Genomic DNA, 21936 nt, shown 5'->3' on the forward strand with positions numbered 1-21936 from the left:
TTTGGACACACCTACTCATTCAAGGGTTTTTCTTTATTTGTACTGTTTTCTACATTGTAGAATAATAGTGAAGACATCAAAACTATGAAATAACACATTCTTGAGATTCTTCAAAGTAGCCACCCTTTGCCTTGATGACAGATTTGCACACTCTTGGCATTCTCTCAACCAGCTTCATGAGGTAGTCACCTGGAATGGATTTCAATTAACAGGTGTGCCTTGCTAAAAGTTAATTTGTGGAATATCTTTTCTTCTTAATGTGTTTGAGCCAATCAGTTGTGTTGTGACAAGGTCGGGTGGTATACAGAAGATAGCCCTATTTGGTAAAAGACCATGTCCATATTATGGCAAGAACAGCTCACATAAGCAAAGAGCAAAGACAGTCCATCATTACTTTAAGACATGAAGGTCAATCAATCTGGAAAATTTCAAGAACTTTGAAAGTTTCTTCAAGTGCAGTCGCAAAAACCGTCAGCGCTATGATGAAACTGGCTCTCATGAGGACCACCGCATGAAAGGAAGACCCAGAGTTACCTCTGCTGCAGAGGATAAGTGCATTAAGTTAACTGCACCTCAGATTGCAGCCCAAATAAATGCTTCACAGAGTTCAAGACACATCTCAACATCAACTGTTCAGAGGAGACTGTGTGAATCAGGACATCATTGTCGAATTGCTGCAAAGAAACCACTACTAAAAGACACCAATAAGAGGAAGAGACTTGTTTGGGCCAAGAAACACCAGCAATGGATATTAGACATCTGTCCTTTGGTCTTTTGAGTCCAAATTTGAGATTTTTTGTTCCAACCGCCGTGTCTTTGTGAGACGTGGTGTGGGTGAACAGATAATCTCCGCATGTGTATTTCCCACCATAAAGCATGGAGGTGGATGTGTTATGGTGTGGGGGTGATTTGCTGGTGACACTGTCTATGATTTATTTAGAATTCAAGGCACACTTAACCAGCAAGGCTACCAAGCATTCTGCAGCGATACGCCATGCCATCTGGTTTGCTCAGCATATGTGGGAACTCCTTCAAGGCTGTTGGAAAAGCATTCCAGGAGAAGCTGGTTGAGAGAATGTCAAGAGTGTGCAAAGCCGTCATCAAGGCAAAGGGTGGTTATTTGAAGAATCTCAAATATAAAATAAGTCGGAAGTTTACATGCACCATAGCCAAATACATTTAAACTCAGTTTTTCACAAATCCTGACATTTAATCCAAGTAAAAATTCCCTGTCTTAGATCAGTTAGGATCACCACTTTAATTTAAGAATGTGAAATGTCAGAATAAAAGCAGAGAGAATGATTTATTTCAGCTTTTATTTATTTCATCACATTCCCAGTGGGTCACAAGATACATACACTCAATTAGTATTTGGTAGCATTGCCTTTAAATTGTTTAACGTCGGTCAAACGTTTCAGGTAGCCTTCCACAAGCTTCCCACAATAATTTAGGTGAATTTTGGCCCATTCCTCCTGACAGAGCTGGTGTAACTGAGTCAGGTTTGTAGGCCTCCTTGCTCGCATACGCTTTTTCAGTCCTGCCCACAAATGTTCTATTGGATTGAGGTCAGGGATTTGTGTTTGCCACTCCAATACATTGACTTTGTTGGCCTTAAGCCATTTTGCCACAACTTTGGAAGTATGCTTGGGGTCATTGTCCATTTGGAAGAGCCATTTGCGACCAAGCTTTAACTTCCTGACTGATGTCTTGAGATGTTGCTTCAATATGTCCTCATAATTTTCCACCCTCATGATGCCATCTATTTTGTGAAGTGCACCAGTCCCCCCTGCAGCAAAGCACCCACACAACATGATGCTGCCACCCATGCTTCACGGTTGGGATGGTGTTCTTCGGCTTGCAAGCCTCCCCCTTTTTCCTCCAAACATAACGGTGGTCATTATGGCCAAAAAGTTATATTTTTGTTTCATCAGACCAGAGGACATTCCTCAAAAAAGTACCATCTTTGTCCCCATGTGCAGTTGCGAACCGTAGTCTGGCTTTTTTATGGCGGTTTTGGAGCAGTGGCATCTTCCTTGCTGAGCGGCCTTTCAGGTTATGTCGATATAGGACTCATTTTACTGTGGATATAGATACTTTTGTACCTGTTTCCTCCAGAATCTTCACAAGGTCCTTTGCTGTTATTCTGGGATTGATTTGCACTTTTCGCACCAAAGCACGTTCATCTCTAGGAGACAGAACATCTCCTTCCTGAGCGGTATGACAGCTGCGTGGTCCCATGGTGTTTATACTTGCGTACTATTGTTTATACAGATGAATGTGGTACCTTCAGGCTTTTGGAAACTGCTCCCAAGGATGAAACCAGACTTGTGGAGGTCTGCAATTGTCGTTGTTGAGGTCCTGGTTGATTTCTTTTGATTTTCCCATGATGTCAAGCAAAGAGGCACTGAGTTTGAAGATTGGCATTGAAATACATCCACAGGTACATCTCCAATTGACTCAAATTATGTCAATTAGCCTATCAGAAGCTTCCAAAGCCATGACATCATTTTCTGGAATTTTCCAAGCTGTTTAAGGGCACAGTCAACTCAGTGTATGTAAACTTTTGACCCACTGGAATTGTGATACAGTGAATTATAAGTGAAATAATCTGTCTGTAAACAATTGTTGGAAAAATTACTTGTGTCATGCACAAAGTAGATGTCCTAACCGACTTTCCAAAACTAGTTTGTTTACAAGAAATCTGTGGAGTGGTTGAAAAACAAGTTTTATTGACTCCAACCTAAGTGTATGTAAACTTCCGACTTCAACTGATATATATATACATACATACATAGATACATACATAGGTCTTAATTGAAAGGAAATAACCCAGTAATCATGCAGTTCTCCAGGAATTGAGTTGGACAGCCCTGGACTGACTGTCACAGGGAGTATCAGCCTGGCTACCCATCAAATTTGCTTAAGTAGGATATTATGCAGTTATAAATAGAATTATGTCAGATTGATCATATTTAGTCATAAAAAATTACCAGGAGTAGGGTGGATTTCAATAGAATGTCACCTTGGGGAACACCCTATCCAGGTTTGCCAGCCTGGGATGCGCACTACCCAAGATGGCTGTAGGTCCGGTGGGTCCTGTCTGGTGTGTCCTGTCCATGACCTATGAATGTAGACACAGAGAATGTGAATAAATGCAGTCATTACAGAACACTATTACAGGCACCTTCCTAATGCCTATTAATAAATGTATACATTTTTTCCATCATTCACACTATGAAAATAAATAACTTGATATGAATAGCCTATCCAATATCATAGCTTAGGCTACATTATATAGCATAATATGCCTTTTTAGAAGTAATTGTGTTGACATTCTGGAAGGGATCAGATTGACACATAAATTGTAGTAACTAATTACCTTACTGAGTTGATGTTTTCACGTTCTTCCAGTGGTAGTCTACTTAGTGTACTGCTCAGTCTGTCAAAGTCGCCCTTTTTTTCTTTATTTCATGATGTGCAACGCGGCATACCAATGCAATGGTGTGTATCTCTTTTACAATGTCAATGACGCAACTTTAGCTATATTTTCTAAATTCTGAAAACGAGCAATTCTACCCATGTGTGCATGTCGTGCTGACGTCACTTCCGTGCAGTACAGCGTTCATGTTTGACAACAAGCCCTAGCCACTGAGATTCTGAAGACTGTACTGTCTTTGCCCAGGCTACGTGTATTTTGGGAAGCTATTTTGCCCCCTAGAATCGTCCAACGATGGCTAAATTACAATATCTGAATGTGTATCTAACTGAGCGTTTGATGCAAGCTGCCGAGGAGATACTTAGAGTGGTCGGAGACACAATCTCTGAGTACCAGGAAGAAATAGCCCGGACAAAGCGAGAAAACCAATACCTGAAACGCCACTTGATCACACCGGTCTTACCGGGTATGTAGCTAGCTCGACATTACACAAATTAGCTATAGGGCTAGAAACGTGTTAAATTGTATTCTGCAGTATTTGAATGTTTAGGGCAGAGAGACGGTGTATCCCACTCCTCGCCCCTACCAACTCGCTCTGAGGGCCCTGGTCATGGCTGGAAGGAATTCAGCTTGTGCCGAATTAATGTCAAAAGTTTATGTTTTATTGTTTTTTGCATTTGAGCATACCCTAACAATTTTCCTAACATTAACCTAATTAACCTAACTTGCTGAGTACATTTTCCTAGCCTGCTACAAAAAGTAAAATCTGACATTAATTTGACAAAAGCTGGACCGAGGGCCCTCAGTTTCCCCATGTTGCTGGCGAAATCCGAGGGTGACTTGGGTCATTAAACCCATCAACTTTGGGACACTGGTGACTTGAATGATGCAATTCATGTTACACTTTGAAATAATAAAACAAGCATGAAATTCTTATTAACAAATCCACCCTGTCGTTTTACAAGATATAAACCTCAGTAACAGTTAAACATTACATTTTGTGAGGTATCTAATCTTTTACATGTATCAAAAATCAAACAAACAAATGCACTTGGCATATAATAATGCCTTCTCATCACACCAACACGGTTTTGGTACACCAGAAGTACATTAATTTCCAATGGAACACTGTTTGCCTTGCAGCATTGCGTTGCTGAGGCAATTGCAGTGTGTTCTGTGTGGTGCATACCTTGGATTTATTGAACATATGCATGAGATTATATGCATAGATGGCTTGACATAAATGGTAGCAGAAGGTAAATGTTGAACTTTTGTTGCTCACATACCCAGATGATGCTGCATACCATTTTGCACAGTGACGCTTGTGCAAACGCAAATTCAAAAATATTTTGGGGGGATTCCACTTCGCTCTGAACCCGACGTTGCTGGCTTAGTCAAAGTGGTTATCGTAGAGTCTAATTATCCCCTACACCCTCCATAATTTTCACACCCTCAGCTTTAGGACACTTGTGCATATGGGGGAGGTGTGCGTGAACTCTCAAATAGAGGGGCGAGGGGAAGGCAAGATTTGAGATTCAGACAGAGACATAGATACTCCATTCCCAGAACAAGCTAGCTAACTCAATGGTGGTCTTGTCAATCAAACGTCAACAGCTGTCATTACTTTTATTGACATCATTTATTGTCTTCTTTCCAACAGCTCCTCAGCCCATTCTCTCTTGTGTCTCAGAGCAGCAAACTCCCCCTGAGCAACAGCGCTGTGAGCAGGAGTGGAGCCCAAGTCTGGGGCAGGAGGACACAGAGCCCACACAGATTAAAGAGGAACAGGGTGAACTCAGGGCCCGTCAGGAGGTAGAGCAGATTCAAGGGCCGGAGGCAGATACCAAAGAAGACTCCATAATCATTCCTCTCTGTGTGAAAGGTGACTGTGATCAGGAGCCACCTCAGCCCACACATCTTTTCCAAACTGTGGAAAACAGAGAGAAGTACTCTCTACTGACCAACACAACTGGACAGATCAAAACAGAACCTGGTGGAGAGGGCTATGGAGTATCACTATCAGAACCAACCAGTGACTCCCCTCAGTCTCAGCCTCTCTCTGCAGTAAATCCAGACTGTTCTAGAACACAGAGTGAGAACACTGAAAATGTTCCGAGAGATCCAGAAAGGAGACCAGAGGAGGACACACAGACACACTCATGTACTCAGTGTGGTGCCGTGTTCTGTGAGCTATCCCAACTGAAGGCACACAGTGGTGACACTAGTCACAGGCAAATCCTCTGCACAGTCTGTTGGAAGTCATTCACCTCTACCAGTTACCTCAAGGTCCACCTGCGTTCTCACACTAAGGATAAGCCCTTCCACTGTGGTGTATGTGGCAAGAGCTTCAGCTACTCAGGCAGGTTCAGGGAGCACCAGCGCATCCACACGGGAGAGAGACCATACCGCTGCCACGTGTGTGGTAAACGCTTCAGCCAGTCAGTCCATCTGAAGACCCACCTGAGGGTCCACACAGGGGAGAAACCCTACTCCTGTCCTGTCTGTGGGAAAGGATTCAGTCAGTCCAGCCATATCAAGGGACACCTCAGAACTCACACCCGAGGAAGGTAGCACAAAGATGCCTTGGAGTGGAAAGACCCTATGAGGGGATAGACATAGCCTTTCCCTTGAGCAACATGGTAAGTCATACTGAGGAGTCTATGGTCTCATTTACATGGCTTATCTAGTTTGTGTTACTTCCCTGTCAAGATAAAGGTTAAATAAAAATGTTCTCATAGTACCCAGCATTTTGGAAGAGAAAGAGAGAGAACTGAAGAGAAGGAATGTCTAATTCTACATTTAATTGAAAGACTAGAGGACTATAGAATGTGTAATGTTTTGCAGACTGAGGCACCTCATGTCTGCATTGATTTGAGAGAGCTGCTCATGAACATGCTATGAAAATACTTGACTTGAACGCATCCCCTCGTGGATCAATATATGACATTACGTTAGAGAGAAATATAATGTTCATTTCTTCCTCTTAAAGATTTAAATTGGAGCTGGTTGGTCTCCTTGCAAATAAACTAACTCTGTCATATTGATTAAGCATGTGTGGGAATATTTATTTCTGAATGTCTGCTCCCGAAGAAGGAAAGAAAACTCACATCAGGTCAACGGTAGCTAGAATGACCAGTGGGACGATTGTAACAGACAGCCCATCCTCACCAATGTTCTTATAAAACCATGTTTGAACACTAAATGGTATACTTGAATTATCTCTCACCCAGGAACACAAAGGTCAGTCTTAGTACGAGAACTGCGAGGAAGTTAATTAGAGCAATATTATCCCTGTTTTTATTTTACACACCCATTTCTTGAAACCAACAGAGAGAGGTGTAAAGTTGACATAGGGTTTTCTAATGCACACAAATTTACCTCCCATTAAGTTTTCTTAAATCAAGTCAAGTTATTTGTCACTGTAGGATACACCTTCGTCTAGTAGTGTGTGAATCAATGTACAGCGTTTATTTTTATGGTAGGCCTTGGATCTACTGAGCTGAATAACTGTTAGAGGTCGCCCTCTAGTGGAAAATAAGACAAGGTGAAAAATAAAGATGGCTAAAATCAGCCACCAAATTCAAGGCCGGCCGCAGTACTGCAAGCATTGTATGCAGAAAACAGGATCCCCATTATAGTGAAGGGAAATGTTAATCTTCGTGGTCAATCTTCATATAAATAAATACACATTTTAAAGACAATCATGGTACCAATAATCTATTACACCAGATGTATGTCCTTGAACAGATTATTTTAAAATCCCATACAGAATCAATTAAGGATAATTTAGTAGCTAATTGCAGCCTTACAGAGGGGGCATCACTTATTTTACGCCATTTCGCCCAGTGGGCGGTGTTATATATCAGGGTGGGCGTGGGTTGAAAAGTGCAAGGACTGTCCGATGCGCATCTGTATTCAACCGAGAACTCTCCGCCTGGGACTTAATTCATAATCGACATCACTGTGGTGGGTTTATTAGTACATCATTTTGCTTTATTTGAACTACCGATAGCTATTTACAGTTGAAGTCGGAAGTTTACATACATTATGGTTGGAGTCATTAAAACTAGCTTTTCAACCACTCAACAAATGTCTTGTTAACAAACTATAGTTTTGGAAAGTCGGTTACGTGCATGACACAAGTAATTTTTCCAACAATTGTTTACAGACAGATTATTTCACTTATAATTCACTGTATCACAATTCCAGTGGGTCAAAAGTTTACATACACTGAGTTTACTGTGCCTTTAAACAGCTTGTAAAATTCCAGAAAATGATGTCATGGCTTTAGAAGCTTCTGATAGGCTAATTTACATAATTTCAGTCAATTGGAGGTGTACCTGCGGATGTATTTCAATGCCAACCTTCAAACTCAGTGCCTATTTGCTTGACATCATGGGAAAATCAAAAGAAATCAGCCAAGACCTCAGAAAATAAATTGTAGACCTCCACAAGTCTGGTTCATCCTTGGGAGCCGTTTCCAAACGCCTGAAGTTACCACGTTCGTCTGTACAAACAATAGTACGCAAGTATAAACACCATGGGACCAGGCATCCATCATACCGCTTCTGTCTCCTAGAGATGAACGTACTTTGGTGCCAAAAGTGCAAATCAATCCCAGAACAACAGCAAAGGACCTTGTGAAGATGCTGGAGGGAACAGGTACGAAGGTATCTATATCCACAGTAAAATGAGTCCTATATCGACATAATCTGAAAGGCTGCTCAGCAAGGAAGAAGCCACCACTCCAAAACCGCCATAAAAAAAGCCAGACTACAGTTTGCAGCTGCACATGTGGACAAATATTGTACTTTTTAGAGAAATGTCCTCTGGTCTGATGAAACAGAAATATAACTTTTTGGCCATAATGACCACCACTATGTTTGGAGGAAAAAGAGGGAGGCTTGCAAGCCGAGAACACCAGCCCAACCGTGAGGCACGGGGGTGGCAGCATCATGTGTGGGGGTGCTTTGCTGCAGGAGGGACTGGTGCACTTCACAAAATAGATGGCATCATGAGAATGAAAAATTCTGAGGATGGAAAATTTTGAAGATATATTGAAGCAACATCTCAAGTTAAAGCTTGGTTGCAAATGGCTCTTCAAAATGGACAATGACCCCAAGCATACTTCACAAGTTGTGGAAAAATGGCTTAAGGACAACACATTCAAGGTATTGGAGTGGCCATCACAAAGCCTTGACCTCAATCCTATAGAAAATGTGTGGGCAGAACTGAAAAAGAGTGTGCGAGCAAGGAGGCCTACAAACCTGACCCAGTTCTGTCAGGAGGAATGGGCCAAAATTCACCCAACTTCTTGTGGGAAGCTTGTGGAAGGCTACCTGAAATGTTTGACCCAAGTTAAACAATTTAAAGGCAATGCTACCAAATACTAATTGAGTGTATGTAAACTTCTGACCCACTGGGAATGTGATGAAATAAATACAAGCTGAAATAAATCATTCTCTCTACTATTATTCTGACATTTCACATTATTAAAAGAAAGTGTTGATCCTAACTGACCTAAGACAGGGAATTTTTACTAGGATTAAATGTCAGGATTGGTGAAAAACAGAGTTTAAATGTATTTGGATAAGGTGTCTGTACAATTCCGACTTCAACTGTATGAAACGGACGTGTGTTTGTCTTGTTCCATGTAAATACTCTGTTTCTTCGTTTTCTTTCGTATAGATTTTAATCTCACTTTCCATCTACGAACTAAATATACTTTCCTGCAACCCGCCTCACCCAATGTGGTACGGATCTGCTATTTTTAGACCTAATTACTGGAACGTCCATCAGAAGCTAGCCAGCTAACTAGCTACTAGTTATTAGTCATTGTTAGCCACTGCTAGCGGTCTTCACCTTCAGCTCGGACACCAGCCAGCTTTAGCTCGGTGAATACCTGCCAGTCTGCACAGCTCGATATCAACCCAGAGCATATAGGACTGCTTTTCTATACCACATCACCGGATTCCTACAGCAAGCTCTGAACCATTACACCGGATCACCGCAGCTAGCTAGCTGCAACCGAGTGGCTATTGTTGGGAAACGCCTCTGTCCCGAAGCATTCACCAGTTAGCCTTGAGCTAGCCTTGAGCCAGGTCCAACTCCCGGCTAGCCGACAAAGTATACCAGCTAATTCTTGGGCTACAATACCTCTTTTGCCAATTGGCCTGGTCCCTTTATTGTCGACACGGAGCCCCGCCGATCCATCACGACTGGTCTGCCGACGTAAACGTCCGATGTGGTTTCAAAAGGCTTTTCCATTGCAATGTCGCCGAAGACCCATCACTAGCCCTGGCCCGCCAGCTTTCTGAACGCTGTGTATACTGCTCACCTAGCTTATTAGTGACAACCGAACTGCACCCTGACTCACCTATTGCTGCTCGCTGAATCCTATGTTCACTCGGCTAAACAGCTGATGCCTGCTGGACTGTTCACTAACACGGTACCTCATTTTGTTTATCTGTCGGCGCCAGCCTCGAACTCAGATCCTGTGTGTACCTAACTGACCCTCTCTTCCCATTCATCGCCATTTACCCGTTGTTGTCTTAACTCTCCTGATCAACACCTGTGATTGCTTTATGCCCCTCTCTAATGTCAATATGCTTTGTTTACTGCTGTTTTGATTAGTTCTTATTGTTTTATTTCACTGTAGAGCCCCCAGTCTTCTCAACATGCTCTTATAGCTCTTTTGTCCCACCCACACACATGCAGAGACCTCACCTGGCTTAACTGGTGCCTCCAGAGATGTAACCTCTCTCATCGTCACTCAATGCCTAGGTTTACCTCCACTGTTCTCACATCCTACTGTCATGACGTTGGCCTGGGGGTAGGTTTATGACAGTCATAAATACCTCTTCCCCCCTTTTTCCTCTCTCTACCCTACTGATGTTACATTTGCAAAACCCATGGGTAACGTAGAGATTCTGGGAACATCAGAAGGTGGGGGGAAATGAACTATATACTGGTAATCCGACCAATTGAACATATGCGGTGGTACTTAATGAATATGATGTCAGTTCGGTTCTCATCTGAGACATTCTCATCAATGGTAAGATGACATAAACTCTACAGTGGAAAGTCTACACATCAGAGTTATTGGATTCACATGGAATTGTTGTTCAATTTAAATGTTTGAATATTAAATTATTCGTGATGGGATGAAATGTGATTTTAGCTTCTAAAATGTGAGATTTGGGTTTTTGTCCCTGTGAAGGGACATGGGCTATAAAACTTTTCAAACACGCCCTCCTCTCCCTTCCTATATAAGCCCTTGATGACGATATAACCTCCTGTTCCGAGGACGTGAGGACGACGGTCCGATGTCAGAATGGTTCCGATAATAACTACAGAACGAAGCCAACATCAGCGTGAGCTTTGGTTGCGAATGGTATGAACTTTGAACTCTTATTCACTACAGAAGTGAATAAAAAAAATATATATATACCTCCTAGCCGTTGAGTTAGCAACAGCCGCTGCAAATGAGGGTTAGGAAGGAACAGACAGAGTATCCCGTCTACCACTTATCGATGTTGCTACAACGTATTCAATTTACCAGCAGAGACATTCTTCAAAGGACAAAGGACTCGGTTGGGCAACACGGACTTCCATCAACCACCAACCTACCGAAGCGCAGCTCAGAGTAAATATTTATTGCATTTTCCTTTTCCAAATGGGCAGTAATTTAGAATGCATAAGATACTGTATTTACGATAGCACAGCTTCGCCCTTTGTTCCTCAGTCTTCCCGCTCTTTCACTCAAACTCAGCGCCTTTTCTTTTGTGTAACCAGCTGTCATATCTGTTCCGCCCGCTAGGGACGTTTTCCTTTATGACGTAACTTGTAATGAAGTTATGATTTAATTATGTGTATGTGTAATTCTGTGTGATTAGTTAGGTATTTAGTAAATAAATAATTAAACCCAATTTTGTATTGCTGATTCAAATTGTTAGCCAGGGTTCATGCAGATAACCAAGAATTTACAACTTTTAGATGAGACTGAAAAATCTAGCCTTTGCTTTCCTAACTGCCTGTGTATATTGGTTCCTAACTTCCCTGAAAAGTTGCATATCGCGGGAGCTATTTGATGCTATTGCAGTACGCCACAGGATGTTTTTGTGCTGGTCAAGGGCAGTCAACCAGTGAACCAAGGGCTATATCTGTTCTTATTTTTTGGTGGCCTTCCTAAGCCAGGATTCAGACACGGCTAGGACATCAGGGTTGGCAGAGTGTGCTAAAGCAGTGAATAAAACCAATTTAGGGAGGAGGCTTTTGATCTTTACATGTATGAAACCAAGGCTTTTACGGTTACAGAAGTCAACAAATGATAGAGCCTGGGGAATAGGAGTGGAACTGGGTGCTACGGGGCCTGGGTTAACCTTTACATCTCCAGATGAACAGAGGAGGAGTAGGATAAGGGTACTGCTAAAGGCTATAAGAACTGGTTGTCTTGTGCGTTGGGGACAGTGAATAAAAGGAGCAGATTTCTGGGCGTGGTAGAATAGATTCAGGGCATAATGTACAGACAATGTTATGGCAGGATGTGAGTACAGTGGAGGTAAACCTAGACGTTGAGTGATGATGAGAGAGGTTTAGTCTCTTGAGGCACCAGTTGAGCCAGTTGAGGTCTCCGCATGTGAGTGGGGTGGGAGAAAATAGCTATTTAAGGCATTTTGAGCAGGACTGAGTGCTCTACAGTGAATTAAAACAATAAGAAATAGCCAAGACAGCAGTAGACAAGGCATATTGACATTAGAGAGAGGCATAAAGCAATCACAGGTGTTGATCAGGAGAGCTAAGACAAGAATGGGTAAATGGCAATGAATGGGCAGAGAGGGTCAATTAGATACATACTGGACCTGAGTTCGAGGCTGGGACCGACAGGTAAAAAATAATGAGGGACCGTGTTATTGAAATAGTCCAGGGGGCATCAGCAGTGTAGCCGAGTGATCATAGGGCCAAAAGAGCAGCAATAGGTGAGTCAGTGTGCCTTTCGGTAGTCACTACTATGCTAGGTGAGCAGGGGACACAGCGTTCAGAAAAGCTAGCGGGCCGGGGCTAGTGATGGTTCTTCGGAGACATTGTAACAGAATAGCCTGTTGAGACCACATCGGGTGATCACGTCGGCAGTCCAGTCGTGATGTGTCGACAATAAAGGGTCCAGGCCAATTTGCAAAGGAAGTATTGTAGCCCTAGAATTAGCTGGTATATGGGCCTAGCTCGAGGCTAGCTCAAGACTAGCTGGTGCTTGCTTCGGGACAGAGGTGTTAGCTAACTGTAGTCACTCATTTGCAGCTAGCTAGCTGCGATGATCCAGTATAATGATCCAAAGCGGCAGGAATCTGATGATATGGTAGAGATAAGCAGACCGATATGCTCTGGGTTGATATCACGCTTTGCAGACTGGAAGGTGTTGTCCGAGCTAAGGCTGGCTGGTGACTGAGAAAAAGGTGAAGACTCTTGGCTAACGAAGACTAGTTGCTAGTTAGCTGGCTAGCTCCTAATGGAAGTTCCAGTTATAAGGAATAAAAATAGCAGATCCGCACCACATTGGGTGAGGCGGGTTGCAGGAAAGTATATTTAGTTCGTAGATAGAAAGTGAGATTAAGATATATACGAAAAAGCCCGGCTATTTACACGGGATAAGACATGGGATTAGACAAAGACAAACACACACGTCCTACTGCTACGCCATCTTGGCTAACTATTGCGGAAGTATTTCGCTACACCTGTAATAACATCTGCTAAGTATGTGTATGTGACCAATACAATTTGGTTTGATTTGAAGTGGCTGGACCAGTTTTCCCAAAAGTGAATGCTGTGTAACATCAAGAAAAAATGTACAATGTCTAACGTCAAGATTTTCTTGCTAACCAACCAACAGGGTCAATGACTGCTGCTATCAAGCCAATCTATTTCACTTAGGCTAATTAATGAAAATATATTAAATTGATCATGACTAGATTTAATCTCATTTCACTGCTATTGGTTAGGGGCATATCCATTGAAAAGGACCCATGAGCGCCAACATGTGATGGTCACAGGAGTATATCAAATTGGGTGTCAAATGAAATTTAAGAGTCTATATTTTGGGGAAATGATGGCATAGATACATTTTTCCATCTTAAGAATTTGGCATAAGTAACGACTTTGATTTCTGGATAACAGATGGAAAAGGGGTCTTAGAAAACATCTACAGTGGGGAGAACAAGTATTTGAAACACGGCCGATTTTGCAGGTTTTCCTACTTACAAAGCATGTCGAGGTCTGTCATTTTTATCATAGGTACACTTCAACTGTGAGAGACAGAATCTAAAATAAAAATCCAGAAAATCACATTGTATGATTTTTAAGTAATGACATAAGTATTTGGTACATCAGAAAAGCAGACCTTAATATTTGGTACAGAAACCTTTGTTTGCAATTACAGAGATCATATGTTTCCTGTAGTTCCTGACCAGGTTTGCACACACTGCAGCAGGGATTTTGGCCCACTCCTCCATACAGACCTTCTCCAGATCCTTCAGGTTTCGGGGCTGTCGCTGGGCAATACAGACTTTCAGCTCCCTCCAAAGATTTTCTATTGGGTTCAGGTCTGGAGACTGGCTAGGACACTCCAGGACCTTGATATGCTTCTTACGGAGACACTCCTTAGTTCCCCTGGCTGTGTGTTTCGGGTCGTTGTCATGCTGGAAGACCCAGCCACGACCCATCTTCAATGGGGGAAGGAGGTTGTTGGCCAAGATCTTGCGATACATGGCCCCATCCATCCTCCCCTCAATACGGTGCAGTCGTCCTGTCCCCTTTACAGAAAAGCATCCCCAAAGAATGGTGTTTCCACCTCCATGCTTCACGGTTGGGATGGTGATCTTGGGGTTGTACTCATCCTTCTTCTTCCTCCAAACACAGCGAGTGGAGTTGAGACCAAAAAGCTCTATTTTTGTCTCATCAGACCACATGACCTTCTCCCATTCCTCCTCTGGATCATTCAGATGGTCATTGGCAAACTTCAGACGGGCCTGGACATGCGCTGGCTTGAGCAGGGGGACCTTGCGTACACTGCAGGATTTTATTCCATGATGGCGTAGTGTGTTACTAATTGTTTTCTTTGAGACTGTGGTCCCAGCTCTCTTCAGGTCATTGACCAGGTCCTGCAGTGTAGTTCTGGGCTGATTCCTCACCTTCCTCATGATCATTGATGCCCCACGAGGTGAGATCTTGCATGGAGCCCCAGACCGAGGGTGATTGACCGTCATCTTGAACTTCTTCCATTTTCTAATAATTGTGCCAACAGCTGTTGCCTTCTCACCCTGATGTTCTTACACAGCTCTCTGGTCTTGGCCATTGTGGAGAGGTTGGAGTCTGTTTGAGTGTGTGGACAGGTGTCTTTTATACAGGTAATGTGTTCAAACAGGTGCAATTAATACAGGTAATGAGTGGAGAACAGGAGGGATTCTTAAAGAAAAACTAACAGGTCTGTGAGAGCCGGAATTCTTACTGGTTGGTAGGTGATCATATACTTACAGTATGTCATGCAATAAAATGCAAATGAATTACTTAAAAATCATACAATGTGATTTTCTGGATTTTTGTTTTAGATTCCGCAGTGAAGTGTACCTATGATGAAAATTACAGACCTCTACATGCTTTGCAAGTAGGAAAACCTGCTAAATCGGCAGTGTATCAAATACTTGTTCTCCCCACTGTACAAGAAAAGATCTTAAAAGGTATCAGAAATACATCAAAACAAAATAATGTTGATGTAAAGACCTCTGCCAACACTTATATTTAGTTTTGGATAAATGGTTTACCTTCTGTAAGTTTAAAACCTCTTGAAGCAAGGGGGCTGTATTTTGATGTTTGGATAAAAAACGTTCCCAAAGTAAACTGCCTATTTTTCAGGCCCAGAAGCTAGAATATGCATATAATTGGCTTATTAGGATAAACTCTCTAAAGTTTCCAAAACTGTCAAAATATTGTCTGTGAGTATAACAGAACTGATATTGTAGGCAAAAACCTGAGGAAAATCCAACCAGGAAGTGCTGTTTTTCTGAAACTACTCTGTTCCATTGCAAGCCTGTCCTCCATTTAAATGTATATAAACCAGATTCCTTTCCCTATGGCTTCCACAGGGTGTGAACAGTCTTTACACATAGTTTCAGGCTTTTATTCTGAAAAATTAGCGAGAATGTTCACATCGCGTCAGTGGATAGCTAGGTGTCCCCAGATTTGTTCATGCGTGCGACACTGGAACGAGACCTTTTCTTTCTCTCTTGTATTGAAAAGGCTACCGTCCGGTTGAAATATTATTGATTATTTATTGTAAAAATAACCTGAGGATTGATTATAAAAAATGTTTGACATGTTTCTACAAACTTTACGGATACTAGTTGGAATTTTCGTCTGCCCGTCGTGACCTGCACGAGCCTGTGGATTACTCAACAAAACGCGCCAACCAAATGGAGGTTTTTGGATATAAAAATAATCTTTATCGAACAAAACAAACATTTATTGTGTAACTGGGAGTCTCGTGAGTGCAAACATCTGAAGATCATCAAAGGTAAGCGATTAGTTTTATTGCTTTTCTGACTTTTGTGACCAATCTACTTTGCTGCTAGCTGTTTGTAATGTTTTGTCTACTGAGAGCTGTCCTCACATAAACGCTTGGTTGGCTTTCGCTGTAAAGCTTCTTTTTTTAAAAAATCTGACACGCCAGGTGGATTAAAAACAAGCTAAGCTGTGTTTTGCTATATTGCACTTGTGATTTCATGAAAATTAAATATTTTTAGTAATTTAATTTGAATTTGGCGATCTGCAATTCGGCGGATGTTGACGAAAATGATCCCGCTAAAGGGATCGGTATGCCAAGAGGTTTTGCCATTACAAAAACATACACACTGTATCTTTATATTTTCAAATTTCTCTCCCTCATGAGGGTGGAGGATAATAAACATTTACAGAAGTAATACGTAATGGTAGACCTATCAATTAGTTATAGTGATTTTACTGATATTAATTTTGTTGATGAATTATCAAGTGATTTAAGCTCAGAATTACCAAAACAAATCATTAAAGGAATTACTGCAACTGAATTGGCTACACTGGGAAATCATAGAAGACACAAAACACAGTTGGGTCACCTGCACCTGCGACTCCCTTCCACTGGCATACTGTTATGTTCAGCTCTTAATGGTTTTCTTTGTCTTCCTGTCGTCTGGTGATCAAACCAGGTGTTCAAACAGTCAGAATCTGGACAACACCTTCCTCTCTCCCCCTCTCTCTCTCTCTGCCTCTCTCTCTCAATCTCATGGTAATGCCAACTCTCCCAGTTCTTACTGACACCTATCAATGAGCCTCCTCTCTTTCCATTTACTGTAACCAGCATCTCACCAACCGACACCGGACATCCTTGGACGTTGAAAAGTTTGGTCAGTCCACCCTGGCTTTGATGTTAACGTCAACAGTCAGACCGGACTGGACAAAATCTAAACTATAAAAAAGGTCCCCCTGCGAACTTTCCCTTGGGACCATCACACAACGTCCAAAGGACTAGTAAAATGAAAGTCCCTGAGAACCTCTTTAAAAGGTTCTGACATGGTCCTCAGTGATGTCCTGGGAACAAACAGGGAAATAGAGAAAGGTCCCCGAGAGAACATTCCCTTGGGTCCATCACGCAACGTTCTTAGAACGTTATCATAACGTCAGTGGAATAATGTTATGCCAAAACCCTTAAGAGACCTAACGGGAATGTCGTTGAATGTCCTCAGGACATCCCCTGTTTGCTGGGATGCTGTATTGCATGGAAACTAGACTATTTTTGATCAACTGTAGGCTACTAATAACAGCAGCTGTATAGTCTAGCCTACTATGCGTTCTGGCCAGGGTAAAGCGGTAATGTTATGTATTTATAGCCCATTTGTTTGTGAGAAAATGTGAATGGGATCAAATGTGCTTTATATTCAAACTTGGGCTGACTTGGCTACCAATACTTTTTCAATCCAAAATTATGAACTGGAATTTAGCAATAAACACAATACATGTGTACATGAGTATATTTTTTATTAGACCTACAGTTGCATAGGGCAGGACTACATGATGCAAAACTGCATAAAGCAAGCCCTGTGAGTTTTATTGTCCAATCATGTTATTTTCTGTGTCTGTGTGGTTAGGTTACCAGATCAGGAAAAACTACGTGCACATGAAACGTTTTTCCACCACACCACTCGGAGACCTGTGGTCCCACCTCTGAACTATGGAGTGTGAAGACATACAGTATGCAATGAAGATTTCTTTGTTTTTCATTTGTATTCATTTGGAAAATGTTCTTAGATTTTTATTTCACTTTAGAAATGTGGAGTATGATGGATTTTCATGTCCTTGGTGTTATTTATTTCTTCAAGGACCTATACATGAGGCCAACTTTACCATATTATCTTGGAGGCATACTTACACACCCAGTTTCATTGTACACCCCCTGGTACTTTGATAACTCTCAACTTTAAACAATGTGAAATGTTGCTTTTTTTTCTATTCTGTGGCTGCATGAAATAGAAAACATAACGTGAATTCAGCGATGACATTTGTTTTCTTCATCTTCATTCATCTTCACACCCCATGGTGTGACAAGGCTCAGCAATGTTAGAATTTTTAAAGTCGTGTAGTCTAGGACGCATGGCATTAGCCAACCTGTAGCGCTGTGTTGAATAAGATCAGTGTGTTAAATAGATTCTACAATCCACATTTGAGCGAGTGCTCAGCACCGAGGTAAAGTATGTTTTATATCTGACATTCACTGTTAAATCTCTTGTTCGCAATAACTTTTGCATTGATTGTCATAGAAACATAAAAACAAGTGCTAATTATAAAAAAAATGTCTTGCCTACTTTTACAACATTTGATTTGCATGAAAATTAATGTGTTGATTTAATATAAATAATCAAATCATATAAAAATGCTTTTAAATCTCTTGTTCGCAATATCTTTGCATTGATTGTCATAGAAACATCAAGTGCAAAATATTCTAAAAAGGTCTGGGAAAGACAGTCTCTTTCTTAAAAAATGTCAACCTTCTAAGTTAGTTTGTTTTAGTTCTGTAAACCATTTATTAACAGTACATCTATTGAATCTTAATTGCTTAAAACAGTAGGCTGCTTTAAATCTGCATTAGGCAATAAACTCGCATTGCTTATTTTCAAAGCTTTGTGGAAAAGGAAGCACACACCAGTGTGACTTTTGACAATGACATCATAGTCCACAAAATTAGTTTAGGTAAACAGCTGAAGGATGGGGCTGGGGAAATTTCACCCCTCTCCAATTAATGAACATTGAATGTCAAGACTTAATTTTATAATCCACTTTTCAATATTTTCAATAAACCACTAACTCAAGCTGAACTGGACAAGGTGGCTGACTGGAAGAGGTGGTTGCAGCTAGGGTTCATGTTGTGTTTACAACCGTCTCCAGAATCCCAGTGAAAGACCCTGGCCGAACACACTCCCATTCACATCGACGGGGCTGTACTGTAGCAGGTCGAGAGCTTCAAGTTCCTCGGTGTCCACGTCGCTAAGGACCTATCATGGTCCAAACACACCAACACAGTCGTGAAGAAGGCACAACAACGTCTCTTCCCCCTCAGGAGGCTGAAAAGATTTGGTATGGGCCCTCCGATCCTTAAAAAGTTCAACAGCAGAACCATTGAGAGCATCTGGACTGGCTGCATCACGGCTTGGTATGGCAACTGCTCTGCGTCTGTCCGCAAGGCGCTATAGAGGGTAGTGTGTATGGCCCAGGTCAAACTCCCTGCCATCCAGGATCTCTATACCAGGTGGTGTCAGAGGAAGGCCCTAAAAATTGTCAGACTACATCCCCCAAAGTCAGAGTCTCTGCTACCACACAGTAAACGGTACAGGAGTACTACGTCTGGGACCAAAAGGCTCCTGAAAAGCTTCTACCCCCAAGCCATAAGACTGCTAAATAGTTAACTAAATAGCTACCCGGACTATCCGCTTGGACCCTTTTATTCTTTTCGACTCTATGCACACACACTGGACTCTACCCATACACATACTTACACTGACACTCCAACACACACACACACACACAGTTCCATTAAGCGTTTGAATAATTTGGATTTAGTTTGATGTTTCGTTGACAATCATGAATAATTGATTGAGGATAAGCGATAAATGCATGTTTTGTATGATTTGATTATTTTGATCAAATCAACACCTGAATTTGAACGCAAATCAAAAGGCCAGACCTTTTTAGAATAATTATCACTTATTTTAATGTTATGAAAATCAATGAAAAGTTAGTTGTGTACGTATTTATTAGGGATCACCATTAGCCAAGGCAGCAGCTTAAGCAGGGGGACACGTCTGGCACTGCAGGATTTGAGTCCCTGGCGGCGTAGTGCGTTACTGATGGTAGGCTTTGTTACTTTGGTCCCAGCTCTCTGCAGGTCATTCACTAGGTCCCCCCGTGTGGTTCTGGGATTTTTGCTCATCGTTCTTGTGATCATTTTGACCCCACGGGGTGAGATCTTGCGTGGAGCCCCAGATCGAGGGAGATTATCAGTGGTCTTGTATGTCTTCCATTTCCTAATAATTGCTCCCACAGTTGTTTTCTTTAAACCAAGCTGCTTACCTATTGCAGATTCAGTCTTCCCAGCCTGGTGCAGGTCTACAATTTTGTTTCTGGTGTCCTTTGACAGCTCTTTGGTCTTCGCCATAGTGGAGTTTGGAGTGTGACTGTTTGAGGTTGTGGACAGGTGTCTTTTATACTGATAACAAGTTCAAACAGGTGCCATTAATACAGGTAACGAGTGGAGGACAGAGGAGCCTCTTAAAGAAGAAGTTACAGGTCTGTGAAAGCCAGAAATCTTGCTTGTTTGTAGGTGACCAAATACTTATTTTCCACCATAATTTGCAAATAAATAAATAAAAAATCCTACAATGTGATTTTCTGGATTTTTTTTCCCTCATTTTCTCCGTCTTAGTTGAAGTGTACCTATGATGAAAATTACAGGCGTCTCTCATCTTTTTAAGTGGGAGAACTTGCACAATTGGTGGCTGACTAAATACTTTTTTGCCCCGCTGTATCTACAATACAAAATGTATAGTACCACCATACAACAATATTACAATGTACTTGTGTAGAGTGCATGTGCTAGCATGTGTGTGCGTATGCGTCTGTACCTGTGTGTGTGTGTTTCTTCACAGTGCCCGCTGTTCCATAAGGTGTATTTCTATCTGTTTTTAAAATCTGATTCTACTCCTTGCATCAGTTACCTGATGTGAAATGGAGTTCCATTTAGTCATGGCTCTATGTAGTACTGTGCGACTGTTCTGTTCTGGACTTGGGAATTGTGAAGAGACCTCTGGTGGCATGTCTTGTGGGGTATGCGTGGGTGTCCGAGCTGTGTGCTAGTAACTCAGAGCATTCAGCTTGTCAACACTTCTTACAAAAACAAGTAGTGATGAAGTCAATTTCTCCTCCACTTTGAGCCATGAGAGATTGACATGCATATAATTAATGTTAGCTCGCTGTGTACATTTAAGGGCCAGCTGTGCTGCCCTGTTCTGAGCCAATTGTCATTTTCCTAAGTCCCTCTTTGTGGCACCTGACCACACGACTGAACAGTAGTCCAGGTGCGACAAAACTAGGGCCAGTAGGACCTTCCTTGTTGATAGTGTTGTTAAGAAGGCAGAGCTGCACTTCATTACGGACAGACTTCTCCCCATCTTAGCTACTGTTGTGTCAACATGTTTTGACCATGACAGTTTACAATCCAGGGCTACTTCAAGCAGTTTAGTCACCTCAACTTACTCAATTTCCACATTATTTATTACAAGATTTAGTTGAGGTTTAGGGAATTATTTGTCCCAAATACAATGCTTTTAATTTCTGAAACATTTAGGACTAACTTATTCCTTTCCACCCATTCTGAACCTAACTGCAGCTCTTTGTTAAGTGTTGCAGTCATTTCATTCGCTGTAGTAGCTGATGTGTACAGTGAGGGAAAAAAGTATTTGATCCCTTGCTGATTTTGTACGTGTGCCCACTGACAAAGAAATGATCAGTCTATAATGTTAATGGTAGGTTTATTTGAACAGTGAGAGACAGAACAACAACAACAAAAATCCAGAAAAACGCATGTCAAAAATGTTATAAATGGATTTGCATTTTAAAGTCTTTGACTTTACTCAAAGACAGTGGCATGTTGTTAGTAAAGTTTGAAAAAAGTAAGGGGCCTAGACAGCTGTCCTGGGGAATGCCTGGAATTCCTGATTATACCTGGATTATGTTGGAGAGGCTTCCATTAAAGAACATCCTTCTGTGTTCTGTTATACAGGTAACTCTTTATCCACAATATAGCATGGGGTGTAAAGCCATAACACATACATTTTTCAAGCAGCAGACTATGATCAATAATGCCAAATGCCGCACTGAAGTCTAACAGAACAGCCCCCACAATCTTTTTATTATCAATTTCTGTC

At 41.7% G+C, this 21936-nt stretch overlaps 1 protein-coding gene and 1 long non-coding RNA gene across 3 annotated transcripts in view; one reads left to right on the forward strand and one right to left on the reverse strand.

Annotated features, from left to right (window-relative positions):
• On the reverse strand, nucleotides 1-3691 carry LOC149979084 (uncharacterized). Its single transcript, XR_016484897.1, has 2 exons — nucleotides 3380-3691; nucleotides 1-3121 (listed from the first exon to the last, which is right to left on the reverse strand). It is a non-coding gene; the product is annotated as an uncharacterized LOC149979084 (long non-coding RNA).
• Nucleotides 3573-21936, forward strand: part of LOC110537029 (uncharacterized) — a 25414-nt gene continuing 7050 nt past the window's right edge. Inside the window, exons 1-2 of one of the 2 annotated variants that reach the window (XM_021622744.3) lie at nucleotides 3573-3902; nucleotides 5097-6484. In XM_021622744.3, coding sequence (XP_021478419.2) covers nucleotides 3731-3902; nucleotides 5097-6007 — 1083 coding nt within the window. In that variant the 5' untranslated portion in view covers nucleotides 3573-3730 and the 3' untranslated portion in view covers nucleotides 6008-6484. Of the gene's footprint in view, nucleotides 3903-5096; nucleotides 6485-21936 lie in introns of those variants that run through there. The other variant, XR_016484896.1, reaches the window with a different exon arrangement.

The sequence above is a fragment of the Oncorhynchus mykiss genome, chromosome 12, assembly GCF_057628025.1.
Source record: "Oncorhynchus mykiss isolate SJ-2025 chromosome 12, ASM5762802v1, whole genome shotgun sequence".
NCBI classification, from domain to species: Eukaryota; Metazoa; Chordata; class Actinopteri; order Salmoniformes; family Salmonidae; genus Oncorhynchus; species Oncorhynchus mykiss.